At 38.5% G+C, this 27,162-nt stretch overlaps 1 protein-coding gene across 1 annotated transcript in view; it reads left to right on the top strand.

Moving 5' to 3' along the window:
• Window positions 1-27,162, top strand: part of WDR64 (WD repeat domain 64) — an 83,045-nt gene that overhangs the window by 32,892 nt on the left and 22,991 nt on the right. The window contains exons 11-15 of the mRNA XM_069800642.1: window positions 1,561-1,700; window positions 20,771-20,897; window positions 23,105-23,253; window positions 25,202-25,325; window positions 26,559-26,728. Coding sequence (XP_069656743.1) covers window positions 1,561-1,700; window positions 20,771-20,897; window positions 23,105-23,253; window positions 25,202-25,325; window positions 26,559-26,728 — 710 coding nt within the window. The remainder of the gene's footprint in view (window positions 1-1,560; window positions 1,701-20,770; window positions 20,898-23,104; window positions 23,254-25,201; window positions 25,326-26,558; window positions 26,729-27,162) is intronic.

The following is a 27,162-nucleotide window of genomic DNA, read 5'->3' as shown; positions in this document are numbered from 1 at the left end:
CTTTTAAGCTACTTCCTGCCATGCTTACAGCATAGACAGCTAATCTAGAATAGTTTTGCCTGAAAGTCCCCCTGAAAAGAAACTGGTTCGCACTGAAGTCGCTGCCAGTCAGCTACTTATCCATGGCTCCCCTTTCCTAAGCAGAATTTATCCCTCCATTGTGCCGGTACAGCTGTTTGCATGGTTGCATTTTCAGTCACACTTGTGAAATGAGCTGGCATAAACCAAAATTACATTCAGTTGTAGCTATTTTAAGAGTAAATAATTTCTCCAGTGAGCCTCTCTCATTTAGAGAGAAGCTACATAAACAGTGGAATCAATTTAACTGAGAGGACAATAGTGTTTAATGGAGGAAAAGGGACATGGGGCGCTCCTAAATGAATCACATATTGCTGTATTAAGAAGGAAAGGAATATATTTTTTGAGAGAGAGAGAGAGGGAGGGACTGGCCAATAACAGTAGGTTGAACAAGCTTAAGGAAGATCCCTGGAGAGCAGACTGTAAGAGCTCTTCTCTTTGTTAACAAAACTGAGCTGAGCATTGTAGTCTTGAGGTTGGGTGAATGTTCTCTTGGGGCATGTACTTCCTAGTCTATGATTTTTTTGGCTTTCTGCGCTTCACTTTAAGCTGAGAGAAAACTAAAGCTCAAACTGAAGTCTAGACAAAATGTGGCTGTTTCATTTATTTTATGCAAAATAGCATGTTCATACAATTCATACAACTGCAGTATTTGCCAGGAATTGCAAGTTAAAATATAAATTAATTCATGTCAAATTTAAACTGGGCTCAAGTTTTCTTGAAACTCCTGTGAAAGATATGAAATACTTCAGTGCACTAGGTACAGTTGTGTTTACATCAGTATGTAAACCCAGGAGTTTACTAATACATTTTTAACATCTTTGGTGTTTTGAAATATTTATGGAAACTATTATGAAAATAGTACCAAAAGATTCATCTATAATGCAGTCAAGGATTATTCCCTAAATTGTAGGTAACTTTAATGTTTGAACATACAAATAAATATGAAAGACCTAATTCCCATTTACTTCAAGAAACAAAATCACTCATCAGTAGTTATTGTTTCCTACCTGCCCTCAACTTTCATGCCTGCTCCCTTTCCTGTTCTGCACACCCTCCCTCTTCCATGGCTTCATTTCCATCCCTTCATTTCCTGGCTAAGTAGACACAAAAATTGTTTTAACATTTTTCTAAATTAGATCTTTGAAGGAAAAATCTAAGCCCCAGTTCTATTTCTAATGAAGTATTCTGCTCCTATGAGACTAATGCATGTAGTCACATCCAGTGTCCCTGACATTCCTCTAGCAAAATAAAAAGGCTTTGAAAGTCAAATCAGTTATGTGTTTTTAATACAAGTTTGGGAATAAGCAAGGAAAACATAAGCTGGAATCCAGCCCTTAGAATGAAAAATTTACATCCTTATGTGGGAGTTGCCTTCATGATGAAAGCAGAGACTTATCAACACTAAGCTCTCCATTACGAAGCTTATTTGTAATACCAGTGACTATGCAGCCTTTCTGACTCTTTTTTTTTTTCTTTCAGGTCGTGACAAACTCCTTCGTTTGTGGCATCCAGCTATTAATAGTAGGCCTACAGGGAAGCTGTCAGGACACCAACATAGTGTTGTGGAAATTGTGACAAATGAAAAAGATCAACATGTCATCAGCCTTTCCTCTGCAAAGGTAAAACACTTTTCTTAACTTCATGGAAATCAATGCTATAAATGCAAGTAGGAATCTGGTTTTGAGTAAGTACTACTGGTAGTATCTAGTCCTAATCTCATTGCTTATCAAGTTCATTTATTTTAATAAAAAGGTGGAGTTCTAGCTTAAAATTTCCAAATTATTTTATATTGAGAAACAAGACTAGAACGGAACTATTTGACGTATTTTCTTTCTCATTGTGACAAAAGAATACTTAAAATAGTAGATTTTAACATTCTGGTAATTTCCGTATTACTTTGGCAACTGCCAGAGTTATAACAGAACCTCTACCTGCATGCTTCATTCAGTAGTGATCACCTGCAAAGACTTCCTACAGCTTCATCTACCCTTCTGCCTGTCAGCCTGCTAAATCCATAGGTGAACTTTTTCTTACACTGGTGACTCTATACATCACGTTCAACTATTGACCTCTTTCTGACCAGTGTCTTTTACAAGGCTTACTGATCCAAAACATTGTCCATGAACAGGAATACTAATAAAATCAGTAATAAAACTTCTTCAACCAAATATTGCAAGATTCTGCTGGAAATGGATGTGTTTCCTTTAAGTTATTGGTGAAATCATGGCACCAGTAGTTTATGTCATTTGTCAAAATGAGATTGTTCAGGAGAGAATAAAAACTACTAAAAATATGTTACAAAAATACATGAGAAGACCCTGAAGGAGTAGTTATGAATGGCTATGGAGCTCTTTCAAGAGTGGTCCTATGCAATATTTTCAATATTCAGCAGAATTCAATATTTTCATTAACATCTACAATGATGGAATAGAGAGCATATGTACTAAATTAACTAGTTGCCCCAAACTGGTTAAGGCTGCAGGCCCTAAGCAGAAGTATTAGAATTCAGAATGGTCATTAAAATTGGAGGTGTGATCTGTGAAAAATACCTCCTATAAAGCAATAAGGACCTAATATAGTTAGTTCTGATGGGTTGACCCTGGCTGGACGCCAGGTGCCCACCAAAGCCGTTCTATCACTCCCCCAGCCTCAGCTGGACAGGGGAGAGAAAAATATAACAAAAAGCTTGCGGGTCGAGATAAGGACAGGAGATATCATTCACTAATTACCGTCACGGGCAAAACAGACTCAGCTTAGGGAAAATTAGCTCAATTTATTACAAATCAACCAGAGTAAGGTAAATGAGAAATAAAACGAAATCTCAGAACACCTTCCCTCCACCCCTCGCTTCTTCCCGGGCACAACTTCACTCCCAGATTTCTCCACCAAGCCCCCCCAGCAGCACAAGGGGGACAGGGATGGGGTTTACGGTCGTCACATGTTATTTTCTGCCGCTTCACCTCCTCAGGGTGAGGGCTCATCACACTCTTCCTCTGCTCCAGCGTGGGGTCCCACCCACGGGAGACAGTCCTTCACGAACTTCTCCAACGTGGGCCATTCCCATGGGCTGCAGTTCTTCACGAACTGCTCCAGCGTGGGTCCTTTCCATGGTGTGCAGTCCTTCAGGCACAGACTGCTCCAGCGTGGGTCCCCCACGGGGTCTCAAGTCCTGCCAGAAAACCTGCTCCGTGGGCTCCTCTCTCCACAGATCCGCAGGTCCTGCCAGAAACCTGCTCCGTGGGCTCCTCTCTCCACAGATCCGCAGGTCCTGCCAGGAGCCTGCTCCAGCACGGGGTTCCCACGGGGTCACAGCCTCCTTTGGGAACCCACCTGCTCCAGCGTGGGGTCCTCCCTGGGCTGCAGGTGGATATCTGCTCCACCGTGGACCTCCCTGGACTGCAGGGGGACAGCCTGCCTCACCATGGTCTTCCCCACGGGCTGCAGGGGAATCTTCGCTCCGGTGCCTGGAGCATCTCCCCCTCCTTCTTCACTGACCTTGGAGTCTGCAGGGTTGGGTCTCTTACATGTTCTCACTCCTCTCTCCAGCTGCCGTTTTCTGTCTGTCCCAACTTTTTTTCCTTCTTAAAAATGTTATCACAGAGGCGTTACCACTATCACTGATTGGCTCGGCCTTGGCCAGTGGCGGGTCCGTCTTAGAGCCGGCTGGTATGGGCTCACTCTCTCTCGAACACAGGGGAAGCTTCCAGCAGCTTCTTACAGAAGCCACCCCTGTAATCCCCCCCCCCGCTACCAAAACCTTGCCACATAAAACCAACACATTAGTCTACTGAGATATCCATCTATCTCAAAGTTTTCCAGCTTTTTGTTGGGTTATGTAGGAAATATTACTGAGCTATTTATTCTGTTCGTGCTGCTCCTCTGCCATAATTTCTTACCACTGCTCATTGAGGTGCCAGTAAATGCCACATTCTCATGTCTTTAATAACCCACACCCTGAAAATACGTCATCAGAAATATCTTATCTTCACATAATCCTGGAGCCATAACCATTCCCCCTTCCTCACTCCTATAAATTTATACCTGTCTGTTCTATAGGTAACTGTACATTTGCTACTGGCATACATTACTGCTGAACTAGGGAGGGTTTTGACAGATAGCCTGGAAGGTATACATGTAGGAAAAGTGGAATAAGACGTGAGACATGACTAAAGGGGAATGAATGTACATGAAGATATTTATAGAAAAGCAACTAAGAATGATGGCCCTGGGGCAGTAAATCTCTTGAGGGCAGAAGATCAGTTGAGGTCCCTTCTGAGCCTTTCTGTGATTCAATATGATGACTCAGAGGGAAACAAAATCTATTTTACAAGTCTCCAAGTATGTGGACACCTGAGCTTAACTAGATGTACCTAAGTTGTGCCAATGATATCAGTAAGATCACTTGTACCTGAAAATGAATATGTGAAAGTATGTTTTGATTAAAAACTACGTCTTTAAATAGCGCTGTGAGTTATAAGGCAGAAATTACACTTCTCAAAAAATAAAAATAAATACAGGTAAATTCCTAGACTTTCAAAAGTCAGGTAAATATTGTGGTCATAGTTGAAAACTATATCAAAAAAGAAGGGATCCCTCACAGAGAAGTATAAAGGACTTTACAAATAAAGTGACAATCACTCTGTGCCTCAAAGAATTTACAATCTGTAGATGATATATGGTATACACAATAGCAGAGGAAGGTCACCTGTAACAGGATTGCTTCCAAACCAGTTAAAGCACATTTGTGTTTGTACAGAAAAGAACCAGTTATTATACAAAAGTATGCAACTTCCCAGGGAACTTTTAATGTTACATTAAACACAGAATTTTTTTCCACCTAAAACACAAAGACCAATTTACTTTCCAATCTGCCTAGCATAAGAAAAATCAAAATAATTTTCTCTATTTTGTTTTCATCTTTCTGTGACTGTGATATAGGAGGTTGCTGAAACAAAACAAGGAGAGCCTATATATCTTCACTGAAAATAAGTTAGAGAGATATCAATGATCTCATGGAAGCATTGTAACCAATGGAAACAAAATCTTTTTATATTCAACAGAGGTTGCATTAGCTGTTTGAAAGAATAGAAGAACTAGGGAAAAGCTTAGGAAAATTAAATTAATACTTTTTCTGGACATTCCCAAAATTAGTTTAACCTAAAACATGTCAGATATATTAATATTAAAATAAAAGCTTTGTTATTGTTCCATTTTTCAGCTAAAAGTACAGAACAAGATAAAAAGTAGGGAATACTTTTTTTTTTAATTGTTGTATTACCACATTTGAAGGCTCAGACTAATTTTATACTTAATGGCTATTTTTCTTGAAATATATTGAAAATTTTCTGATTTACTGTAAAGATATTTTTATGCTATATAAATTGCAAAGCTTCAAAACAGCATCATAAAGGTAAACCTAAGTCTAATGCACTAGGGAAATGTTTTCCTCTGATGACAGAACCTGAAAGAAGATTGTAGTATTTGTCCTGTCACTGTCAGGTTAAACACTATGTTCTTTACATAGATGTATATTCACAGACCAGAGTATTCTTTATACTGTCAAGGCCTCTATCAGAAATGCAGTAAGTTTCTGTGTATTCTGTGTATTGTTTGTTTCCATTTCCTTCGGAAGTGAGATGTGAATGACCACAGCCTCATCTTCCCAGTCAAGTTTAGTTTCTTAATTCTCACCAGGCATAGATAGTCCTTATTTTCTGACACAAGTGACTGTAGTGAGAAAGTTATAGTTTCACAGGTGGACAATCATAGCTTCTATCAGAGAACCAGGGGAAGTTAAAGAAAGATGGGAAATTTTTATACATCATACAAGAAGAATACAAAAAACCTTAAAGGTTACAGTAGATAAACTTCTCACTATTTTTAGCTGTTCTTTAAAGGACTTGAGAAATAGATGATAAATGATTTATTAAACTTTCACTACGTTTGCACTTCGTACTCGTAAGACCTGGCCTTGGCATAAGCCACTACTGTATTTTGTGGAATAATATGCATGTCAGAATAAAGAAACTATTTTGTATCTGTCCTTCTCTACCTCCCATCACTTCTCTTGTAAGCAGACACATGCTGATGATGTTCAGTACTGTAGGGTCAGTAGTTCCCATGGGCATCCTACATCTTTTCCCCTGCAAGCAGAGACCTTAATTGCTTAAGGGATAGATTATATCTGTTAAAAAAAAAAATCTTAAAATGTTTTGAGATTAGGGTAATATGTTAAACATTCTTGCCTTTGTTACTGGCCCACGGGTCAGACAATGGGAAGGCCTGGACAGTGGGAACAGGGGATATTCCTGTGAAATATATTTAGGAACCTTTTAGTGAAAAAAATTTCCCAGACTATTTTCTTGTTTAAGTTAGATTGCATATATTGCACTTAACTTCTGGCTTTGACTCCCGAGAATTGTAACATGTAATTTCTTATATTACTTTATGAAGAACAACAAGACTTAATGTTGGATAGATGGCTTTTAAGATATTATGTGAGCTGCATTCCCGGGGACTAATATCCATGGAGGCAGAAAGCTAGAAAGCATATTCTTTCAGACTGTATTTAAGGAAATCAAATAGTCAGCCTTTTGGTAGTCAGTTTTCTTTGGTATGTTTTCTATATAGTATTAACTTTCTATATTAACAAAGTGTAAGAACGTTTTAAAACAAGGATTCAAACAAAGAATTTTACTACCTTGCTTTGCCCTCATTTGACCTCAAAGGACTTTTAAGACTGAAAAGCCATACACAAATGTACTCACAAGAATATGTCCACAGCCCATATGTAATTGATTTACACTACAGAGTTCAAAAGTAAGGGATCATATTGGCTTTTGGTTTCAGACTTGTGCTGCAGCAAGGGTTTGCAGTCTGAAGAAGCAATGGCTGAGTTAGTTAGGGGGTGGAAAAACTCCAGTGAATGGTTTTAAAGATACCACAAATGTTACACATTTTTTACAATAGTACTAGGGGATTCAGTTGATGGTATTAGCCTTAGTTCCATACTACAGAACATTAATGTATGCCTTAGTTTATACAGAAATGTAAAAGTGAACCAATCCTACACCATGGTTTAACAGCACTAGTGCAAAAAAACAGAAATCACAGGGGTTTTGTATTCCAGTGGAAGAGCCAGTTTACAAGACTATTAGCTCTAACAGTCTTAACATCCCAGAGCATGGAAAACAAAGAGTGGCACCCAGGAGAAGGAGAGGGAGGCATCAGTGTGTCAAGGAAGTATCAAAAGAAAATTTCATGCAACACAATGGCCACGATACAAAACAAATGTCTTTGTGAAGAGAATAGTATGATCATGCAGACCTGACGTCAAAAACTAAAACTCCATAAAGCAAAAGGGTTGTCTTCTTTGTTTCTGAAGTGCAAGTGTTCTTCAGAACCAGTAAGTTACTTGTAACTGCATGCTAGATTAAAGGCAATATTGAAGTTATCCAAGGAGTTTAGGAAAGCAGATATAAATAAAATATTTTGTGTTATGCTCATTTTTAAGACCTTCTCTTTAACCGTATGTCAAAAACTGTAAATAGAAATAAGTGAAAGATTTTTAACACAAGGGTCAGTATTATGCACTGAGGGAGATTGTGCCAGTGTCATAACTTAAATGAGGAAGTACATTGTTGCCTTTTTGTTGTAAGGCCTTTTAGCATATGTTTTATTTGCACTGTGTGCAAGCAATTGGTTGATCAGTGCAAGCATTTCAGGTGTTTTCTGTGGCTGCAGTTTTTGCTTCTGAAGTCTGATTTTAATTTCGATTCCATGAGTTAGTCTTTTTATTGGGAAATATGACTACATAACTGTTTAACCTATTTGATCTGTGATGACTTGCAGTATTTAAAAAAAAAAAAGCAGTCTGATTATCTGCAAGTCCAATTGTTGAACATGCCAAGGATCAATTAGACCTATACAATGCTTGTTTTGTTCAAGTTATTTTTAAGATGCATGTGCTTTATTTTAGGAGACTGTTCTGCTTGCTTTTCATCTGTTGCTGGATGGTCTGACTGGATTTCAGTCAACCTTTTCTGACACTGCCCAAGTCTGTTCACATGACTTATCTTTGTGAGTTAGATGATTCCAAAAGTACAGATTACTCAGCAGGTCACTTGTGTCTACAGAGAAGTCCCGTGTGTATGTGGTAGTGGAGGGAGGGACAGAGGGAAGGAGAAAAAGGGTGGAGCAGAGCTCTGGAATGGTTGGGTGTTATAACAGGTTTAGGGAGCTCTTAGTAAATGCAGATCTCTAGTATAAGGAGGTTTACTGCCTCAGACAGTCTACTTAAACCCCCCACCTTTCTAATCTCTATTTGCAGTGAACCCGTGCTTAATCCCACTAAATGATACAGAAGCTGAAAGTCTCTAATTCCATAAATTACTAATCACATAAACATGGATTAAAAATACTGCAGAAACTGCATAAGTTACATTCATTCAGCAAGGTATATTTTAACCTTTATTTATTATGATAAATGTGCAATCCACCTCCTGAATGAACTGGAGAATTTGACTGGCAATTGTTTTAACATAGGCCTTGCTACACTGTGTATTGACATTACCTTGCTGAAAAGTAAAACATGAGTACTGTGTGGATTATTTTCTTTAAATCAGATTCTTAAGCACTGTAGTCTTCATTATCATAGCTCATAATTGCAGGCTGAGTCTAAACTGTGAAGTTCAATAATTCTGTCCAGCTCTCTCATCCTGGTGCAAAACTTGGCTGCATCCCCACTAAGCGTTAGCGTAAGGACTGATACGCACACCATTCTCTTGCACCCTACATCCCAGCACAGTTATCTCCACTGAAATGAACCTAGGCATGAACAAAACCGAGATTCTCAGCGCTGTTTGTCCAGGTTCCCATCCGGATTATCAGGGACCAAGGGCTCTGGGTTGAACTGCATCACACTATTGTTTCAGTGTACTGCACAGTTCAGATATAATGGTAAAATCTACATGTACCATTGTGGCACTTGACCCAAGTACTCTGGTCAAGCTTAGATATAGACATTGTGCTCTCAGCACCTCCTGTGGTAAAACAAAAAAAATCTGTGGCTTGCACTTTTGAAATTAGTCTTGTTTCTGTCAGTCCCCCTGTATGTAAGGTAATCTTAAAGGAAATATTAATTAATCTAGTGCTGTAAACTAAGTATAAAAATCAGAAGTACAGCTCTACTATAATAAAATTAATATGGATGATCTTGATATGGATGTTCTTCAAGAAACAACAAACCAGTCAAAGTGGTGTTATACAATATAATGCATACACAGCTGGAGATAAGTCTGGATCTTTCTTCAATCTCTTCTAAAAGGAGAGCTGATGCCAAAATCTGAAATGTATATGCATGGCTTCTTGGTTTGCAAGGAGAAAAATAGTCACTGCCAGTGCTGAATTAGTCACTAGATCTTACATCTTTCTAGAATCATGACATGATGTAAAATGAGCATCAGTCAAATACAAATAGCATCAGTGAAAGAAAAACAGTATCAAAGGTGTTCCTTATTCTTCCATCTGCTGTCTGAGCAGTGTTGTCTTCTTGCAGAACTTTGGGGTTTTTTTGTGGTAGACCTCAATAGATCGGCAGAGAGAGTGCCCTCACTTGGGTGTCAAAAATCAGTACTATATTTGGTGGCAGACAAGCCCAGATCACATTGCACTGAAACTTGGAATTCATGTGAATTGTTTTGAGCAGACTTCTTTATTCACCTGGGGGCATTTTTGCCAGTGTGCAATACAGCTTTCTGAAAAACATTGAAAAAACCTTCCGTGATACTTAATTTAACTGAAAACAGATTGCCCTGAGCCAGTAATAACAAAACAAACTTAGTATTATGACAACAATTAAGAAACTATTTTGGAATTTGAATTCAAATGATGGTTCCATTTAAGAAAATGAAGATTCCTTAAACTAGTCCAGCACATGAGCACTTTGTCTGCTCCAATATTATAAGGAATTCTTGATGGAACAAATTATTAGTAAACTGCTGTCAGGCAGCTATTAAAAAATTATCTATACATTGGATTCTCTTATCACAAAAATTGAACTTTCTTGGTTTAATAACATAAGAATATCTACAAATTAGGCAGATCCATAGATCTGCAAATAATTTCGATATGTCCTTTAGTCATATGAATTAGTATTTCCACAGTAGTGACACTGAGGAAGAGGGGAGGGCACAGGCAGAGATTGTCATAATTCTGTGCTGCTGGACTTGCTTCAGAATGTAATATTCCTGGAAATAAATTTGTTCCTGATATTCCAGGTTGTGAAGACCTTAAAGGTAACAGTGTGCGTAGGTGCAATTACAGTTGTAGTCCACAGCCATGTCTCTTTTTCTTCAGCTGTTCAGTTAAGTGAATTTACCAGGAGTTCTGAAATACCAATGTGATCTATTTGTTCCTAATCATAGGAACAGGTTCCAAATAACAGGAACATGTTCCAAATCTTGTGTTGAGATTTCCCACAAACACAAACTATTCTCTGTGTAAAATTATGTACCACAGACCATCAGGAACCACATTCATCACAACTAGACTTACAGTGTGTCTGTCTTGATTTATGTTTTGGTTGAAAATATTTCCAAAAAGGAAGTACTGTTAAATTTGTCTTTTGTGGTATTAAGGTATTAACTTGTCTTTTGTGTCATTGCACCAAAATACAGACTCGGATTTTCACATAAAACATGGACTCTTTGCTAAAGTGTCAGCACGTTGAAGTCATAGATTAGGTTATCAGCATGAAAGTGAAAGTGTATGTATTTAACTGTAAATACAAATGTACATAACTCTTTGATTGGAATTATTCTGCAGAAGCCACTAACCCAGTTTTCAGGAAGCACTTTTTCCAGAATAGCTGCAACAGCCTATTCTCTTGATTTGTGGCTGTAATTTCATTGATACGTATCATTTAGGAGTTAAAAAAAGAGGAATGAGTGATGTATTTCCCACTGTTACAACTATTTTACACCTTCTCTCTTAGGTCTGAGGGAGTACAAAGTAAAATAATATGGCTTATTCAAGCACTTAAACAGTATCTTTTTTATTGAAGAGAAATGCTGGTAGAATATGCAAGTCCTTTAAAAAGTGCTATCTTTGGACTTGGAATCACAGCTAAGCAGCATCCTTGAATGCTTCAGGATACACTAGATAGACAATGAACCATGACATGAGTTGGATGTTTCAAGCCAGGCAAGGCAAGACTGTCCTGTATAAAGGTACTTGATCTGCCTGGTTACTACATTGGCACTATTGCATTTTTCTACAAATATCAATACTGTAATTTAATAGAAATTGCTAGCCTTTTTTAAAAATGGGCCCAATCAGCTGAAGAAGTAGTTCTACAGGGTGCATGGTAATACGAGAGCAATCTGTGGGGTAGAGAAATATGGAAAACTGACCTGACACTCCAGCCTACATAGAAGAATGCTGCATAGGAAATCTCTGCTGTGTTTGTTTTTTTCCTCTCCTTCATGTCACTCAGCCCTTCATTGCCCCTTCCTCTCTATAGTTAGTTTGCCCATTCTTATTCTTATCCTGCAGCCTGAAGCATTTATTACCTCATTTTTTCATATTACAGAACTCTTTGAATGCATTCAGGAAGCATCAAGAAAAAAAACCCACTCATAGGGACAGGGGCTATTAAGCCTGGAGATGTGGCAGGAAGCAGGTCATTATCTGAAAGATGATCTTACACTCATGACGCTCTGTGGAAACAAGAAGATTAAGGCCAATGGCAGAGACGAGACCAGACTGCCTAGTCCTTGTACTGAAAGGCTGTGAAGCAGTGATAACCGCTCGCTCTCTCACTTAGTGTGGAGCGGGAATTCACAACTACAACAGTGGAGACTTCTTGAATTGTCAATGGAAGTCAGTAAGCCAAAATTTGCTACACCAGTTGTTCCACTGATTTTACTAGAACACCTCCAGTAGTGGGTTTGGTTGAATTAGACCACTTAAGTGAGTCAGGTGCGCAAGATTTGAGCCTACAGGCTTCAATGCGTAAAAACAATCTCAGTTTTGTTTGATGATCAGCTGTGCTAGGGTAGGGAGTATATTCCCAGCCTTTATACCACTGTACAGTATCATTTGTAAACAACACAAAACCTTTGTTTTACATTAGTTAATGGAATGTTTTTTTGGTCTTTTTCTCTTTAAAAGTAATTTCTTTTTTGGCAGCTAATACTGAAAGAGCAATACACACATTTACACGTGGCAGGAGAGTAGTGTAACAAACAGGGTGATTTCTCACATCTCCTTTCTGGGGCATGGCAGAGTTTCATTCCATTCATAATTCCTTCAAAATCTGATGCAGCCAGCTTGATGCAAGCACATAAACACTTTCTTGCTGAAAGTTGCCCATACTAAATTAACTCTGTTATATATAAGTTAGTTTTATTCTTACAGAACCCAAGGGCTGATTTTTAGTGTTTCAGGGAGGATAAAGGGAGGTAAGATATGTTATTAATTTTTGTATTTTCTGACTTTTGCAAATTTACTCAAACCTTAATGTTATCAGTCTCCAATCCTCTCTCTCCAGATTTGCTTAATGGCAAACTGGCTGTGCGACATCCCAGTGGGAAGTCATAAATGTCTTTTGCCTGTCTGGAACTGAGCAGGCCTGTGTAGGTCAGTGTGGATGTTTATCTAACCTATTGTGAAAGCACATGACATTGTTTTAAGGATATATTTATAATACAGTCATTTGTCTTCCCGAAAAATGAGAGTAGCTGAGCTGGAAGCACAATGTTTAATTTATGTCAAACCATTGCTAATCGTGGCTCTTACTGGAATGTACTGTATATCAACAATATTGAATTTAATCTAGATAATTTGAAAAAGAGGCATTTGGGAAATCTGCTCCAGCCATCCTTCACAGAAATTATGTGGCCACATCTATATCAGATGCATTTTTGATATACTGCTTTGAAAGTCAAAGTTAATCCTTCCCTTGCTGCTATGCTCTTATTCTCTTTGGTTTATTTGCTCCTCCCAGATAGTAAGAATTTTATTCTCCTCTTATATTGCATAATCCTTCCAGAACATTGAGTATTCTTCTTTGGACTTTTCATGTAACTTACCCAATTCTCTGTTATTTCCTGTCCCATTTTCCATTATTCAAATTACTTTATCACTTGGGTAGTCTGAAAAAAAACCTACAAAATTGGCCTACAGAAGAGAAGACTTGAGGGAGATCTCATCAATCTATATAAATACCAGAACGGAGGGTGTAAAGAAGATAGTGCTGGGCTCTTTTCAGTGGTGCCCAGTGACAGAACCAGAGGCAATGAAAACTGAAACACAGGAGGTTCTGTCTGAACATCAGGAAACACTTCTTTTACTGTGAGGGAAACCAAGCACTGGCACAGGTTGCCCAGAGAGGTGCCCAGGTGTCTCCATCCTTGCAGATATTCCAAATCCATCTGGACATGGTCCTGGGCAGCCTGCTCTAGGTGGCCCTGCTTTAGCAGTGGGGTTAGACAAGGTGACCTCCAGAGGTCCCTTCCAACCTCAACCCTTCTCTGATTCTGTGAAAAAGTAAAAGGGATTAGAACAAATTTTAAATGTATGCCTCATATGTGCATTTTCCTTCTCTAGTTCTTAGACATATATGGTGTATAATATACATTCATGCTTACAACCAGCATGCAGCTAGACTGTTTGAGGAAAATATGTGTCCTAGCTATGGTTGCATCTTTGCAAAATGATGTTTTGTTTCTCAGCACATCTGAGATTGCACAAATTTTCTTCATGAATGGATTGTCCTCTTGTATTCTCAGTATACATGAAGGAAATGATCCATTAGATATTCTGTTTCTGGGCAAGTACTTGATCATTAAAGTATTAAATAGTCTGTATTTGCTGCAGATGGAAACAGAGCAAGATCCATATTCATTCAGCCTGTGCTGATTTCTATAGTTCTTCTACCAGAAAACTGAGATCTAGGGTTTAAGATATATTAAAAATAAATTTCCAGACCTGTAGTTTTCTGATTGCTTATTTTGATATGGGGGAATGAAGCAAAAGGACATCTTCAAAATGTAAATGAAGTGTTGTATACCTGAAATTTACTTCAAACACTATGTCTAAGGTGAGAGCATCATTCTAAGATTGGCTGAAGATTGCCAAGAGGAACCTGACTGGTTCTCGAGCTCTTCTGATCCAGGTGTTCATGGGCAGTCACCTCTGTCCTACAACTCTAGCTTCATATTTCTGACCCACACACCATCTAAATGTCCACTGAAACTGTTCTCCAGAAGTGTTGAGGGTTACTTTATCTTTGCATTAGGGGTCAGTTAGGTCTATTGTCAGGACACAGTGCAGAGACAGACATACAGAGCCTTTATAGACTCTCAGTCATTGCATAGCACCCAGTAAATATCCTGCAGGCTCATTACTATACAATTAGACTCACTATTGCATATAACCCAGTTTGATTTCTTTCCAGCATTCCTCCACGTTTGGGAAAAGGAAAGTAACCTTATATATTACCATGTTAATGGTACTATCTGAGGAAGTGATTTGAAATGTTCATAATTTTGAACTTTGCCAAATTACTGTCTCAATAAGGCACTAGTTGCAGTACCATCTGCTGCACCACATTGCATTAATATGCTTAGAGCTAAATCCTCCTTGCCTTAGCCTCAGAAGTAATCCCATTGACATCAGTTTGTTCCTAAGTCTTCTAATAACTACAGGGAGTTGTAGTACTTTGCAGGATCACCTTCAGGGATCACAAGACACACAATGGCACTCTCTGCAGATAACTTACTCTATTAAATAACACAACAAGCAGAACTGCAGTTTGACCTCTACTTCATGCCTGCTGATTTTTGTCTTTGAGGGCTCAGATGTTCTGTATGAATTTGTGAATTTTTTTCTTGTAGACCTTGGAGCCTTCAATGACCCCCTGAAACAGTTGAACAGTGTAGCAAATAGGGGGCAGATAAACTAAACACTTCAACAGAAAATCAACTTTAATTGTTGCTTACTCTTCCTGTCTATGCCTACAGTGAATGCTGTGGCTAGTGCAACTCCCTTCTGCTGCAAGATTGGATGGATTTTGGATTTTCGTGCACAAGTATTTTTTCATAAATTGTTTTAAAGATTTGCAGCAACACCACTCTGTAAAACTGAGGAAAGTTGTCTTTTTCAAAAAACAAATTTTCCTAAACTTACAGAAAGTATCAGCAGGATGTGAGAGTTTGGAAGCACTGGAAGGAAGTTACTGTTTTCTCTTGGGAGTTGTTGAGATAATTTCTTTAGAGCAGTGTTTTAAGGTCACTTTCTTATTCTTAACTAGCAGTAATTTGAAGGGATTATCTTTCAGCGGGAGGAGAGGGATTGTCAGCAAATCCTGGACCTCTTTAGTCCTTTTCTATCTCAGTTAATTACAGACAGAAAGGGGCAGAAGAGGATTCACTTCTTCCAAAGTTAAAGCATGTTTCTACAGTGGCCTCCTCATAACAATCCAGCAGGAGATAAGTGTTCCTGAGCCTGAGCTTTATTGTACCGAGAGCATGTAAAATATTTATTTACCAATTTTGTCTTGCCCTATATCCCATCTTTGTTCTGTCTCCCTCTGCTGTTCCCATTTTAGTTGGTAAGATGAATCTTTTTTCTCTTTGTCTGTCTCTGTGTGTGTATTAAGAAAAATAGAAGAGAGGGGTGTTTTTACATGGTCATAAAACAGGCTTTAGACCCAATGGAAACGACAGTTCCGGCTTTTTTCTATGTTCTGAGTTTTAGGGCTTGAAGGAAGGTGGTGCTTGAGAGAAAAGTGTTTATGTATGCAAATATACACATTTAAATTTTTTAAGGCTTTGGCAAGAACTCCCACTGAATACTGGAGGGATTTGATTCCCAATGTTGCTTAGTGTCTGGAAATTCCATCTGTAACTATGTGGTTTTGCCATTGGGTTGAAAAATGAAAGACACAAGAAGAGCACCCCAGAACAGAGGGCATTGATCGAGACTGTGGTCCTGGAGAGGATAACAGAGTAGTTTGCTGAAGCTGTTGCAGCTGAGACAGGAAAGCGAGGCAGCATGCATTCCTTGAATGCCCCTCTGTGCCTGTTACTGACTGCGTGAAGGAGGCTGGCTACAATGTGGGAATACAGGCAAGAATCCCTGCTCTGCTAACTCTTAAAAAAGGTGTATCTGTGGGTCAAGGCCAGTTCTGCTAGCACCCAAACTGAACCAACAAGTTTTTTCATTAATGTAAGCCAGTGTTGTAGATATAATGTTGCTGTAAGTATAGCTCAGCTTTTCCTGTAAGTTGGAAACAGCAGGAAGAAGGGAAGAGATTATTTCCATAAAGCACTTGCAGCTCCTTCTCTCTACAGTCCTTCTCCTCCCTAATGTGTTATGTTTGCTTGTATATAGTCTATATTCTGTGACTTCAGAAGACACAGTCTAGAAGCATTTTGCCATAAAGAATATGTTTTCAGAGGGCTTCAGGGATTCCTGGCATTTGTCAGGCTGCTGTGGGAAGTTCTTCAATAAGTATGTAGAACAGTTAAGTTACTATTAACAAAACGTTCCTAAGGCAACTCCCCGTAGTCACCTCCTAATTTCTAAATAAGCATGCCATTTGTTGCCACTCTTTGTGCATGAATTCATGCACAGTCATGTGTGCTGATGCAGATGAACAGCAGCGACATTATATCTTGCGGCCACGCTGGTGATGCCTTGTGTGGGAGTTACTCATGTGGAACAGTGGTTTATGTAAACTCCCCATCCCTGCCCACGGGCTGGGAAAGGAAGAAGGCCGGAAGGAAGGGAAGAGATTAGTGAATGCTGTGATGTGTCCAGGTTTTTGCTGTCGCTTTAAGTGACTGCATTTTCTTCATGTGGTACTGGCCTTAATAGCTGAACAAGCAGCAAGAAACAGTGCAAGAGGCTCTTCCTTATATTCACTTGTGCTGTAAAATAATCTTCTCATTGCTTTGATAAAATGTCAAAGTCATGTTTCAATTGTTGGCCAATTTAACTTGAATAGTCCATGAGTTTATTAGAATTGTCAGTCTTTAGTTTTGTTTTGTATAATTTCACTAACTTTGTAACAGATCAGGGTGATGTTTATGGAAAGGTCATTATATCTCTGTTCAGTGACTTACTCTTTTCACCTGACTAGAGTATCTCTGTAGATACCTGCTTCTGATTAATCTTCAGCTCTTACAGCTGTTTTTACATGCTGTAATTGTGACTGTGCCAGAATTGAGCTTAGAGTTCTACCTGCAACATTGCCCTAAATTTCTCGACTTTCATCACCAATTCTTCTTTCTATTTTTGCTGGTCTACTGTCAGCTGGATGAACAGTTTCATCATTTTTTTTCTATTCAACCAGATTTCCTTTTTCAAGCCTTCTCACTGCCTATTTCTCTTTTTGTATGCTTTAGAAATTGCATGTCTTGAGTAAACTTCTGAAGTATAATCAGAAGTCTATCAGAGTAATATGATGGACATGGTTCTTCTGACTCAGTACTGTCTCAGAGAAAACTTAGTTTCTGTAAGAAGTTTTTTAGAGCCTTTTCCTTTTGAGTTTTCCTGAAAACAAACAAAATATTCAGGAGCAATTTTCTTCTACTTAAAATTCTGAAACACTTATCTATGAACTTCTCTCTGGTGCCAAATGTGATCTGTTTAAACACTGATTGATGTATCTGTTTCTTTTCTTCCCTTTTCAGAATTTTGCTGGATCCACTGTAACTTCCTTTAAAATCAGGTTACTGAAGGAAATTCCAATAATCTCAAAATCTGTGTATCTCCCTGAATAATTTCCATCCATTACTGTCTCACTTATTTTTATTCTGCATGCAGTGAACAGTCTTCTATTTGGTTTGGTGGTTTGGGGGTTTTTTGGGCAACAGTGTTTCTTCTATGCTGAGATCCTCTTTTAAGTGATAAAAGAGAGAGACACTTCAACATTTTATAACATCCAGAGAAACAAACATTCATTCTCAATTGTATAGTGTGTGTCTTTGGAAGAAATAATTCCTGGCAATTGCAATCAACTTTTCGTAACATGAACATATGTACAAGTGAAGTCTTCCTCATTATCAAAAGTATTTTTAAGGACATGACATAATGCCTGTGAATTATAATGGGCACATGCTCTATTCAACAGAAAAATAACAAAATTAAGAAGGGAATAGGCTATGGTGAGGAAAGCCAAAATAGTCAAATTTTGTGGGTTATGTTTCAGCCTGTGATTTGCTGTATGTCATTTGGGAAACCACTTACTTTCTCTGTTTGTAGGTGTAAAATGAAAATTTTTCCTGAAATAGTTACATTGAAAAAAAAAGAAAAAAAATTAAGCATTTATGTGATCAAATGGACGATACAAGTGGTACTCTGCAGACATTAAATTATCTAATCCCAAATTTGCAGAGAAAGTATTTCTCAGGGCTGTTTTAGGTTTTCCAATATCTTTGTATTAAAAGGTGAGTAATATTACAGAACTAAATTTTCTGAGTTGTCAGCAGTGAATTTGATTGTAGTTGTTTTCTTTATGAAGTTGACCGACTGTTCTTGTTTTTAGCTCAGAGTTCTTCCTGTCAGATTTCTAGTTTGGTGTTAGGCAAGATAAGCTAAAAGCAATTACTTTGCAAATCAAATGTCTTTAATGATAATTTAATCCATCTTTTTTTCTACCAGTCACTAGCATTTCTAGGTCAATAGCACTCTGACTGCTGAATTTGAGTTACGCATCAGATAGTAGTTTCTAGCACTTCTGATATAAGACTGGCTGTAAGTCATTTCCTGGGGCATAACTTGTTAATGGCCTTAGCAAGTAGCTTATGTCATTAAAACTTTTATGAAATTGTATAAAAGTGCCAACAGAGCTCTACATTCTTTGTTCTGGCTAATCTCTCTTAAGTTTTTCTAAGGTGCCAGTCATTGTACTGTCTAATAAATCAGTCAGAAAGAAAAAACCAGTCATTTCAAAATGAACTTCCAGTCACGCAGCACCAGGTCTGCTTGCTTCTTTTTCTGTTACAATGCTCATCTCTTAGGGACAGATGCTCAGGCCGGTTTCAAGAGGCTTATCAGATGGTCTTCCCACCATGGGCAAGTTAATATATCAACACAGCTGCTTTTACCTGTGGGTGAATTAAGTAGGTTTTCAGGAATATAACACAAGAATCTGCACCCAAGCTGTTTGCTGCAGATATCTTTGGACTTGGACCTACCTTTACCATAATGTTTGTCACCAAACAGGAGATCCTGGGATGAATCAAAGAAATGGCAGTGGATTACCCTAGGAGTTTTCCTAGGATTTTTCTTTTTTTTAACTCATCAGATCTCCCCAAATTATTGCTCTCTTAGAGAAACAGCAGCCCAGCCACAGTCAGGACAGGCTGGCTGCTTCATGCTTCCTGGCCAAGACTATGAAGTTAGAATTTGACTAACTGCATCAAGATCACCTAAAAAAAGCCACTGAGATCTCAACTGAGTGACAAAGTTAAGAATAAGGAACAGCTGAGAGAGGAAGACCTCCAGGGACTGTATCACAGGAAGCAGAATTATTCATGTAAAATTTCTGTCTGAGATGCAGCTTAGTTATCAAGTTCATTTGAGTATTTCATGGGTTTGTCCTGATGTGTTTTAGGGACTTACATGAAATGGAGCATTTCATCCAAAGATTCGACTTTTGTCAACGCCCACAACACTCCCAGTACTGATGGGAGCATTGTACCAACATGTGTCTTTGTGTTACACTCCCAGTTAAAAAAGCAGCCCCACCTTTTAATAACACAATTGAATGAATACAAATAACTTGCACAAATGCCTATGTAAAACTCACCACGGTTTTGACAGCTGAGTAAGAATTGCAGGCAGATGTGATAACAGAATAACTTTTGGGAGGATAGTAAGATTATCTTGCAGGGAAATACACCACACTAAAAGCCATGGGATCTGAGAAATTAAATCGTGATTTCTTGCAGGATTAAGAGTGGTTTGCATGGGATAGCAGTAAGTTCAACACAGCTTTTGATGAGGCAGGATGAATAAGTTCTGCTAATATATAATTATTGATGAGTAATTCTAGAGTTTAAAGCAAGTGATGTGTTTTCTGTTGAAACTGAAAGTAAGAACAAATATATCTAATATATCTAGTGCTTCTTACAGGATAGTACCCCAACTGTGATCAGTAGCATTTGCTTATGGAGAGCGTAAGAAGTATATATGCATAAAAATGATCCTTCTGCAGCGTGTCCTGATCCTGATTTGCTCGAACATCTGCTGTTAGTCAAACATTTCAGGAATTCCTTTATCTGGAACCGTCTGAAATTTATCTTTGTACTGTTGCACACCATTTGATAGTCCAGTTCAAATAGAAGCTTTTAAACTATTGGCATTTATCTGTATATGACTGAAAAGTATCACACAATGGAGTCATCTTGTCATTAAGTAGAACCAATTCTCAGGAGACCTGGTTCAACTGTGGACTTGTCAGGTCAAGATTACAAAACTCAGCCTTTCTGTGCCTTTTATCCTTAGTAAAGTGAGGATAAACATACCATTGATATTTGTCTTGCTTATTTGGGGATGTGCCATGCTTAATAATGTGATTTTCATTGGAGGCTATAATATTACTGTCATATAAACAAAAAGTAGTTGAAAATCCAATCATGATACAGTACTAGATTTTCTCCCCTCTTTCTCCCTCTAGATTTTTAGAGTGTGGGATATACAGACCCTTTCACTACTGCAGGTCTTCCATGATAATCAAGGGAGTCCTGGAGAGATGGAGACCTTTGCCATGGTATTTGACAATGATCGTGGCACACTTATCACCGGTATGTTACTGCAGTTGATGTGTGAGAGCATGCTTCTTCTCCTAGAATGCGATTTCCTTTATGATTACATACAACTGAAGTTGAGTACAGGAATAAGGCATAAAAGATGTACAGAATACTGGGAGGTAAGGGTATTTGCATGTTAAGACCATTTTTAAAGTGGGTCTTGTTATATATGGTGCTAATTTCAATATAGAAATATGCATGAAAATATGCAGCATGGGAATTAACAGCAGGAACCAAAGGAAATTAAAAAGGCTTCTCTGAAGGCAAGGTGAGCCTTCCTTAGAAAATTAAACTACAGATCTTGTTCTGTAGCCTTGTCATTTCTTGAAAGCTACTAAGCTGCTGATCTTCCCCTAACTATTCCTCTAGCACCCTCCTCCCAGCTGGAGATCAAAGCAGCAAAGTATAGTCTCTGTGGAGCCCTCACAAGTGTATTCAAACTCCTTATTTAACTCAGTAGCTACAGGGAGCCCCAGAGTCTGTGGTGTCAACTGGTGCACTGTCCAATTGATCAAGAATAAAATATTGTGGGAACTCATCCCGAGGTTTCTGGGCTCTGTTTCCTGACTCTGTAGCAGGGAGCCTGGAACCTCTGAGGGACCAGAGCTTCGCAGGTGTCGCTAGGGATGTTAGCCTTCTATATCTAAGGCAGAGACTCTGCAAACTGGCAGGGTTTGTCTGCCCCAAAGACATAGTCACTGAAAAAAACCAGCTTTGAACCTGTTCTGGGGCTACAGAGGCCTGAGACATACCAGGCAAATAAGGTCATTGTCTTTGGAGACAGCTTTTTCTGTCCTTGGATTAGAAACAAGGCACAAAGCTTGCAAAGCCTGTCAAATCTGAGAAGATGATTGTGAAACAGTTTGTTTTCAGTGACTTGGCGGTTTCTGCTGAATCTTTGTGGCAATAAACTTGTTTTAGAAGCCTGAATATATATGTTGGACTAGAGTCCACAAATTGTTTTATGTATTTAGGCATTTGGTAAGCACTGAGAAGCTTAAGAAACTTCAGCTTCTTGGTCTTATTTAAAAAATGCCAAGAATATTACTGAGTCTAGTTTTTAAAGATTTTTAATCACTAAAGGATACAGATATGATCTTCAGTTCAAATTCAAGTTAGTGAGATTTTCAAGGCTTAGTAATGTAGGAATTTTACATGGATAAATCCTTGACAAAATGAGGTAACTGTGCCCTTATAAACAATGATTGGAGCAGTGCCCAAATATCTGTAAAAAATCTTGTCCTGGACTCTGTTAATGATTCCATTAAAAGGCTAAATGAATGCATCCTTGCCCCCAAAAAGGGCAGGAGACTGAGGCTATATGTGGGTGAATTAATTCTCATTGCTATGTACCTGGCTTTACAGAGGAGATTTTCAGTTATTAGTTCACTAACATCCATAAATCGTGGCTCACCTTCATGCTTCATTTGAATATCGCCATAGCTTTCCTTCTGTGCCTTTTTCCAAGCTGCTGGCCTCTATGCCTGGACTTATGCCAAGTATTAGGCAATGTCATCATTTGCTGCATACTCACTGCTGACTGCTGCTCCTCTGCTGGTAGAACCGTAGTAAGACTGGAACGGCAATAGGAGGCTGCATGTGTAGTCTGGTTTGTAAGCCTGCCTTGTAAAAACCGTGTCCTTTCTTTTGTCTTTTTGTCCCCATCTGCCTCGCTGTCTTTGCAACCCTTCTGATCTGAGAGCACTGGAAGGTGTCTGGAAAACGCCACTCAGACCTGCAGTGCTCTGTGAAGGAAGGTACTGGAAAGACATTATCACTGCCTGCAGATAGAATTGCCTTATCTCTAAGAAAGTGGATACCAGAATTTATTTTATTGATATATCTGCAAATCAGAGTTTTATTTATTTGGGTTCATTCCATTCCATGCCAGCTCACTCTGGGACTGAGGGATTTTTGGCTCCTAATGATTTGGAGTCAGGGTATCGGTCCTGTCAAAGGTGGGCAGGCGGTTGAGGTAAGTAGACACTTAGCCATTGTTTAACTGGTGCTTTGTGGGGAGCATGTGTGAATGTTTTCTGATTTAGAGAACAGATATTCTCAAGAAACAGACAAAATTCCTTATCCTCTTCAGAAGAACTCAAATGAACCCTATGGTTTACATAAAATCTTTTTATATCCAAGGAAAGTAACTGGTACTCTACACAATATGTATATATTTTCACTCCTCTCACCCTGTGCAGGTTCAACTGTCATTGATATTTATCCCCTGACTCATATGATACAAGATACGAGACAGGTGCCACAGACACATGAGAAAAGCATCAATGTTCTGGTTTATAACAGGGCTTTTCACCAGATTCTCACTATCTGCTCTGAGTCAATACTGAAGGTTAGTGTAAGTTGTCACCATTTCAACTGAAAAAGAAAAGTCTCAGCTTTTTTTATTACAAATAAGTTACTGGGCAATTAGATAAGTGATTAGTGTTTATTATTCAAAGTGTTGTTTTTGTGGCTGGTTTTGTGCTCATATTCTCCAGGGAAGTTGTAGCTATGATGAATAAACTATTCAGGTTCAGCAACATTACTTTTCTCAGATAACTACTTGCCTAACCTGCACTGACATGATTGCACTGCAAGCACCAGGCAGATAAAGCAAGGCTTTTGAGCTACTGGATTTAGTTGTAATTTTATTTCCTTTGGCTGAACAGGTACACTTCGCCTGTTCCTGCAATGGATTCTTGCAAGTATAGCAATACTAGTGAAAGTGCATTGGCTATTTAGTAGCTACAAAAGAAAATTTTAACTGCCATAATGTCAATCTGTGCATCCAATCAACAATTCACGCAAGCACAATTACACATTATTCTTCAATTCAGAAGGCATATCTGATAAGCTTCTCTTTAAAGTTTAGGAAGTGCTTGAGTCCCAGTCAGCTTAGTAGAAGATAAATGTGTACTTTAGACATTCTATGGATTGGTATAAAACATGCAAAGAGTCACTTTGTAAAAACAGGACTGTGTAAAAGGTGCTGCTCTCAGATAAAAAGATCCCTTCACTAAAATTGAAAATTTTCATTGGCACATACAGTGTGCCTAAACTATAAAACCTGACCTTTTATCCTCCTGTTTTGCTGCTTATTCTTTTGTCTGATGTGCTTCTATTTGGCTAGCAGTTCTGGAGCCAATTTGCTGATCTTCTATAGATCCTTTTCTCATTCAAACTATTTCCTAGAGCATGTTGTTCTGAGCCTTAAGGATTTCAAGTCATACAGTGAGGGAAAAGTGTTGAATATAATAGCCAGTTAACAAGAAAAATAAAGTGATGGAGATCACTTTTATCACCTTTCATCACAGCTCTGTTTGTGTTGAAACATTAATGAGAAGATTAAACTTGCGTATTAACTCTACCATTTGCATTTGAACCTCTAAAAAATAGTTGTCATGCAAGTGTCAGAAAACACACAGATGAATAAAATGAATTATTACTGGTGTAATTAACAGTGTGACAATGATCATTAGAGGTCTTGAGGACCTGAAGTTTTCATCACCTGTTGATGGGGTTAGATGACAAGATTTGTAGGGAAAGGTAGCGTCTGTTATTGGGCCAACTGGTGATGCATGCTATTCTTGCGAAGACTTGTTTGTGTGAAGGTTTGTTCATTTTACACACTCTGTAAAGATGTTATTTCTCATGTAAACTGTGCCTTCCTTAGACCACAATGGCTACTACACCATTACAATTACAAGATAGTTTGGGGCACTTGGTGCTGCAGAAAATCAGATCCAGACAGTGCATATGAGATGAGTGGCTACTTCATAAATCTAGTTGAATCCAAGCTATCCCACTACAGCAACCAAACATTGTACCGGTACTTCATTATAAAGCATTGCTTAAATTCCTAAAAGGATTAGAAGATGATCAAATATAGTTGTTCCTACATTTTTGGACCTAATGTTTATGAAATGCCTCATTTTGATATTCAGCGTAGAAATTGTAGCTCAAACCATTCTTTCAGGTTAGATTTCTTTGCTTTTGCTCTGTAAAAACTCATTATATTTAACAACAGTCTCCCTGACTTAACAAGGGTCTTTCTCATAGCATACTAAATAGAGCTTCCCCTTGCCAGAATAGCTTCTCTGGGGAGAGGGATATTTTCAGGGAAATTACACTAGTATTTCAGTAGAACATTGTAGTGTGCTATTGTAACAGGGAACCTATTTTACGGGATGTGAAAATTTGCTCTTGGAAGTATCCATCTTTCTCCAATTACACTGGAACACATGGTGTGATGAGTTTTAGAGGATATAGTACAAATAAATACCATCTTATTTTTTCAGGTCTGGGACCTAGAAACAGGATATCAAATATATCAGATTGAAGATGCGCATGGGCTGAATACTGAAGTGACCTGTGCAGCCATTGAAATAAATGGTTTTTATCTTGCTACTGGGACATGTGATGGTAAAGCAATTAAATAATTACCACATTTTTATGATATTTATTTAAAATGACATATTACATGAGCAGACAGAACTCTTTGCCTTGACTGTCTCAGTGACAGAAGAATGAATTTTAGCTTTCTTCCAAGGTGGGAGGAAGTATGCACACCTGTTGGTCTGGGGAAGAGGGCAGGGGGGGAGTGTCTTGGTTGGGTTTTACTTGATAGGTGATTCATAGAAAGGTGATTTTTGGCTGCTTGGGCTCTGGTACTTTGCTCTCTGGAATACTTATCTTCAAAGCTTTTGGTCTGAAAAGATGTTTCCTCATAGGACTTAGGACCTAGATTTGTAACTAAATGTCTGCAGATGGAGAACAGTAGTTTTTCCATTTTATAGTATCTAAGCTCAATTTTATAGTCTGCCAGCACTGAACAATAGAATGTATACATCTACATGCTTCCTGAATTTTTCATGTGTGTTGTTTAGGATGCATCAGTTTTAGGTAATGTGACAAGACGTCTCCAATACACAAGTGCTACACTGAATTCTGCAGCAAACTTTAATAATTCTGTAATCTGTTAACATGACTGAATAATTCTTCTCACATTGGAATGTTCAAGAGTACACTCCTGAAGTATTAAAATTTATGAAATATGTGAAAGCTGCCTCACACAAAGAGGAGATGGCCTTTTCCACACAGCATATTGGCTAATGTTTCTTGTTTATACTTGGGAGCAGGGACTGCACCCTTTATAGATCTTAAGAGCACAACAGAAGGTGAGTGCTATTAAGTCTTACAAAAGATAATGCTGTAGGTCCTTCTCCCCACTAGCTCTGTGGGACAACTCCAGCAACCAGGTCCCTCTGCTTCTTGCTGTAGCTCAGAACCTGAAGTCTTCTGCCTGACAGCCCACACTGCTTGCTCTCTGATGACATTAAGTCCAGAAACAGAAGTAAGATAGGCAGTGGTCTTTTATCCTGGGCTGCAGCATAAAACAGACATGGAAAAAAGATGGAAAAATGGTAGGGCTAGTGGTGGAGATGTTTTCTGGTAAGCTTTGTGTCCCTAAGGGTGCTTTCCTAAGAAACGCACACGCTGTTACAGCTTTTGAAAACCAGTGACCTAGCTCTGAACCTTCAATGGAATTTTCTCTTCTCCTTTTTCTGTTTGATCCAGTTCGAGTTTCTGACTTTGAAGCACAAGTTATTTCTGAAAGTTCATTCCCTTTTGTATATCTTTCTCATCCGTGTGTAGGAGCAGTGAAAATTTGGGAGTTTGAAAGTGGGCAGGAAGTTAAAGCCTTGCCTTTGGCCCAGCACAGCAGAGATTGGTGTCGTCTGCTGAAGATAGTTTATCTGAAGGCTAATGAGAGTCAACATGCACTTCTTGTTTTGGAGCAGAGTGGGAAGATGAAAATCATTCAGGTTTTTCAAATTTTTTTTTTTTCCTAATTTCATTTGGTAGCTCCTAATTTTTGAGGTAAAATAGGACCTTTTCATTAATTTGTAGATAAACTTTTGGAAACTGTCAAGGAACAATCCACTTCCTGCACATCATCAAATTAGCTTCTGCATTTCTGTCTAAGTGTCAATGTGTTCATTAGTCCATTGCTGGTTTTCAGCATTCTGATAATTTCTTTTCTTGCATTTGCTTTTCCATTTGTGATTGAGGTTTCAGTAGTTACAGAGCCATTAACGTAAAAGCTTTAAAATATTGCTGCTGTTATTACAGACAGTGTTTACCCTGTTTAAAGAGTTTCTAGTTCACCAGCAGCTGAGACTGGTTAGAACTATTCCTGCAAATCCTGTTCATGTATTTAGCCCCACTGCACTGCTGAGACCCCTGCTTTTTAACAGCA

This window comes from Haliaeetus albicilla, chromosome 13 (genome assembly GCF_947461875.1).
Source record: "Haliaeetus albicilla chromosome 13, bHalAlb1.1, whole genome shotgun sequence".
NCBI classification, from domain to species: Eukaryota; Metazoa; Chordata; class Aves; order Accipitriformes; family Accipitridae; genus Haliaeetus; species Haliaeetus albicilla.
This window is presented reverse-complemented; position numbering and strand designations above follow the sequence as displayed.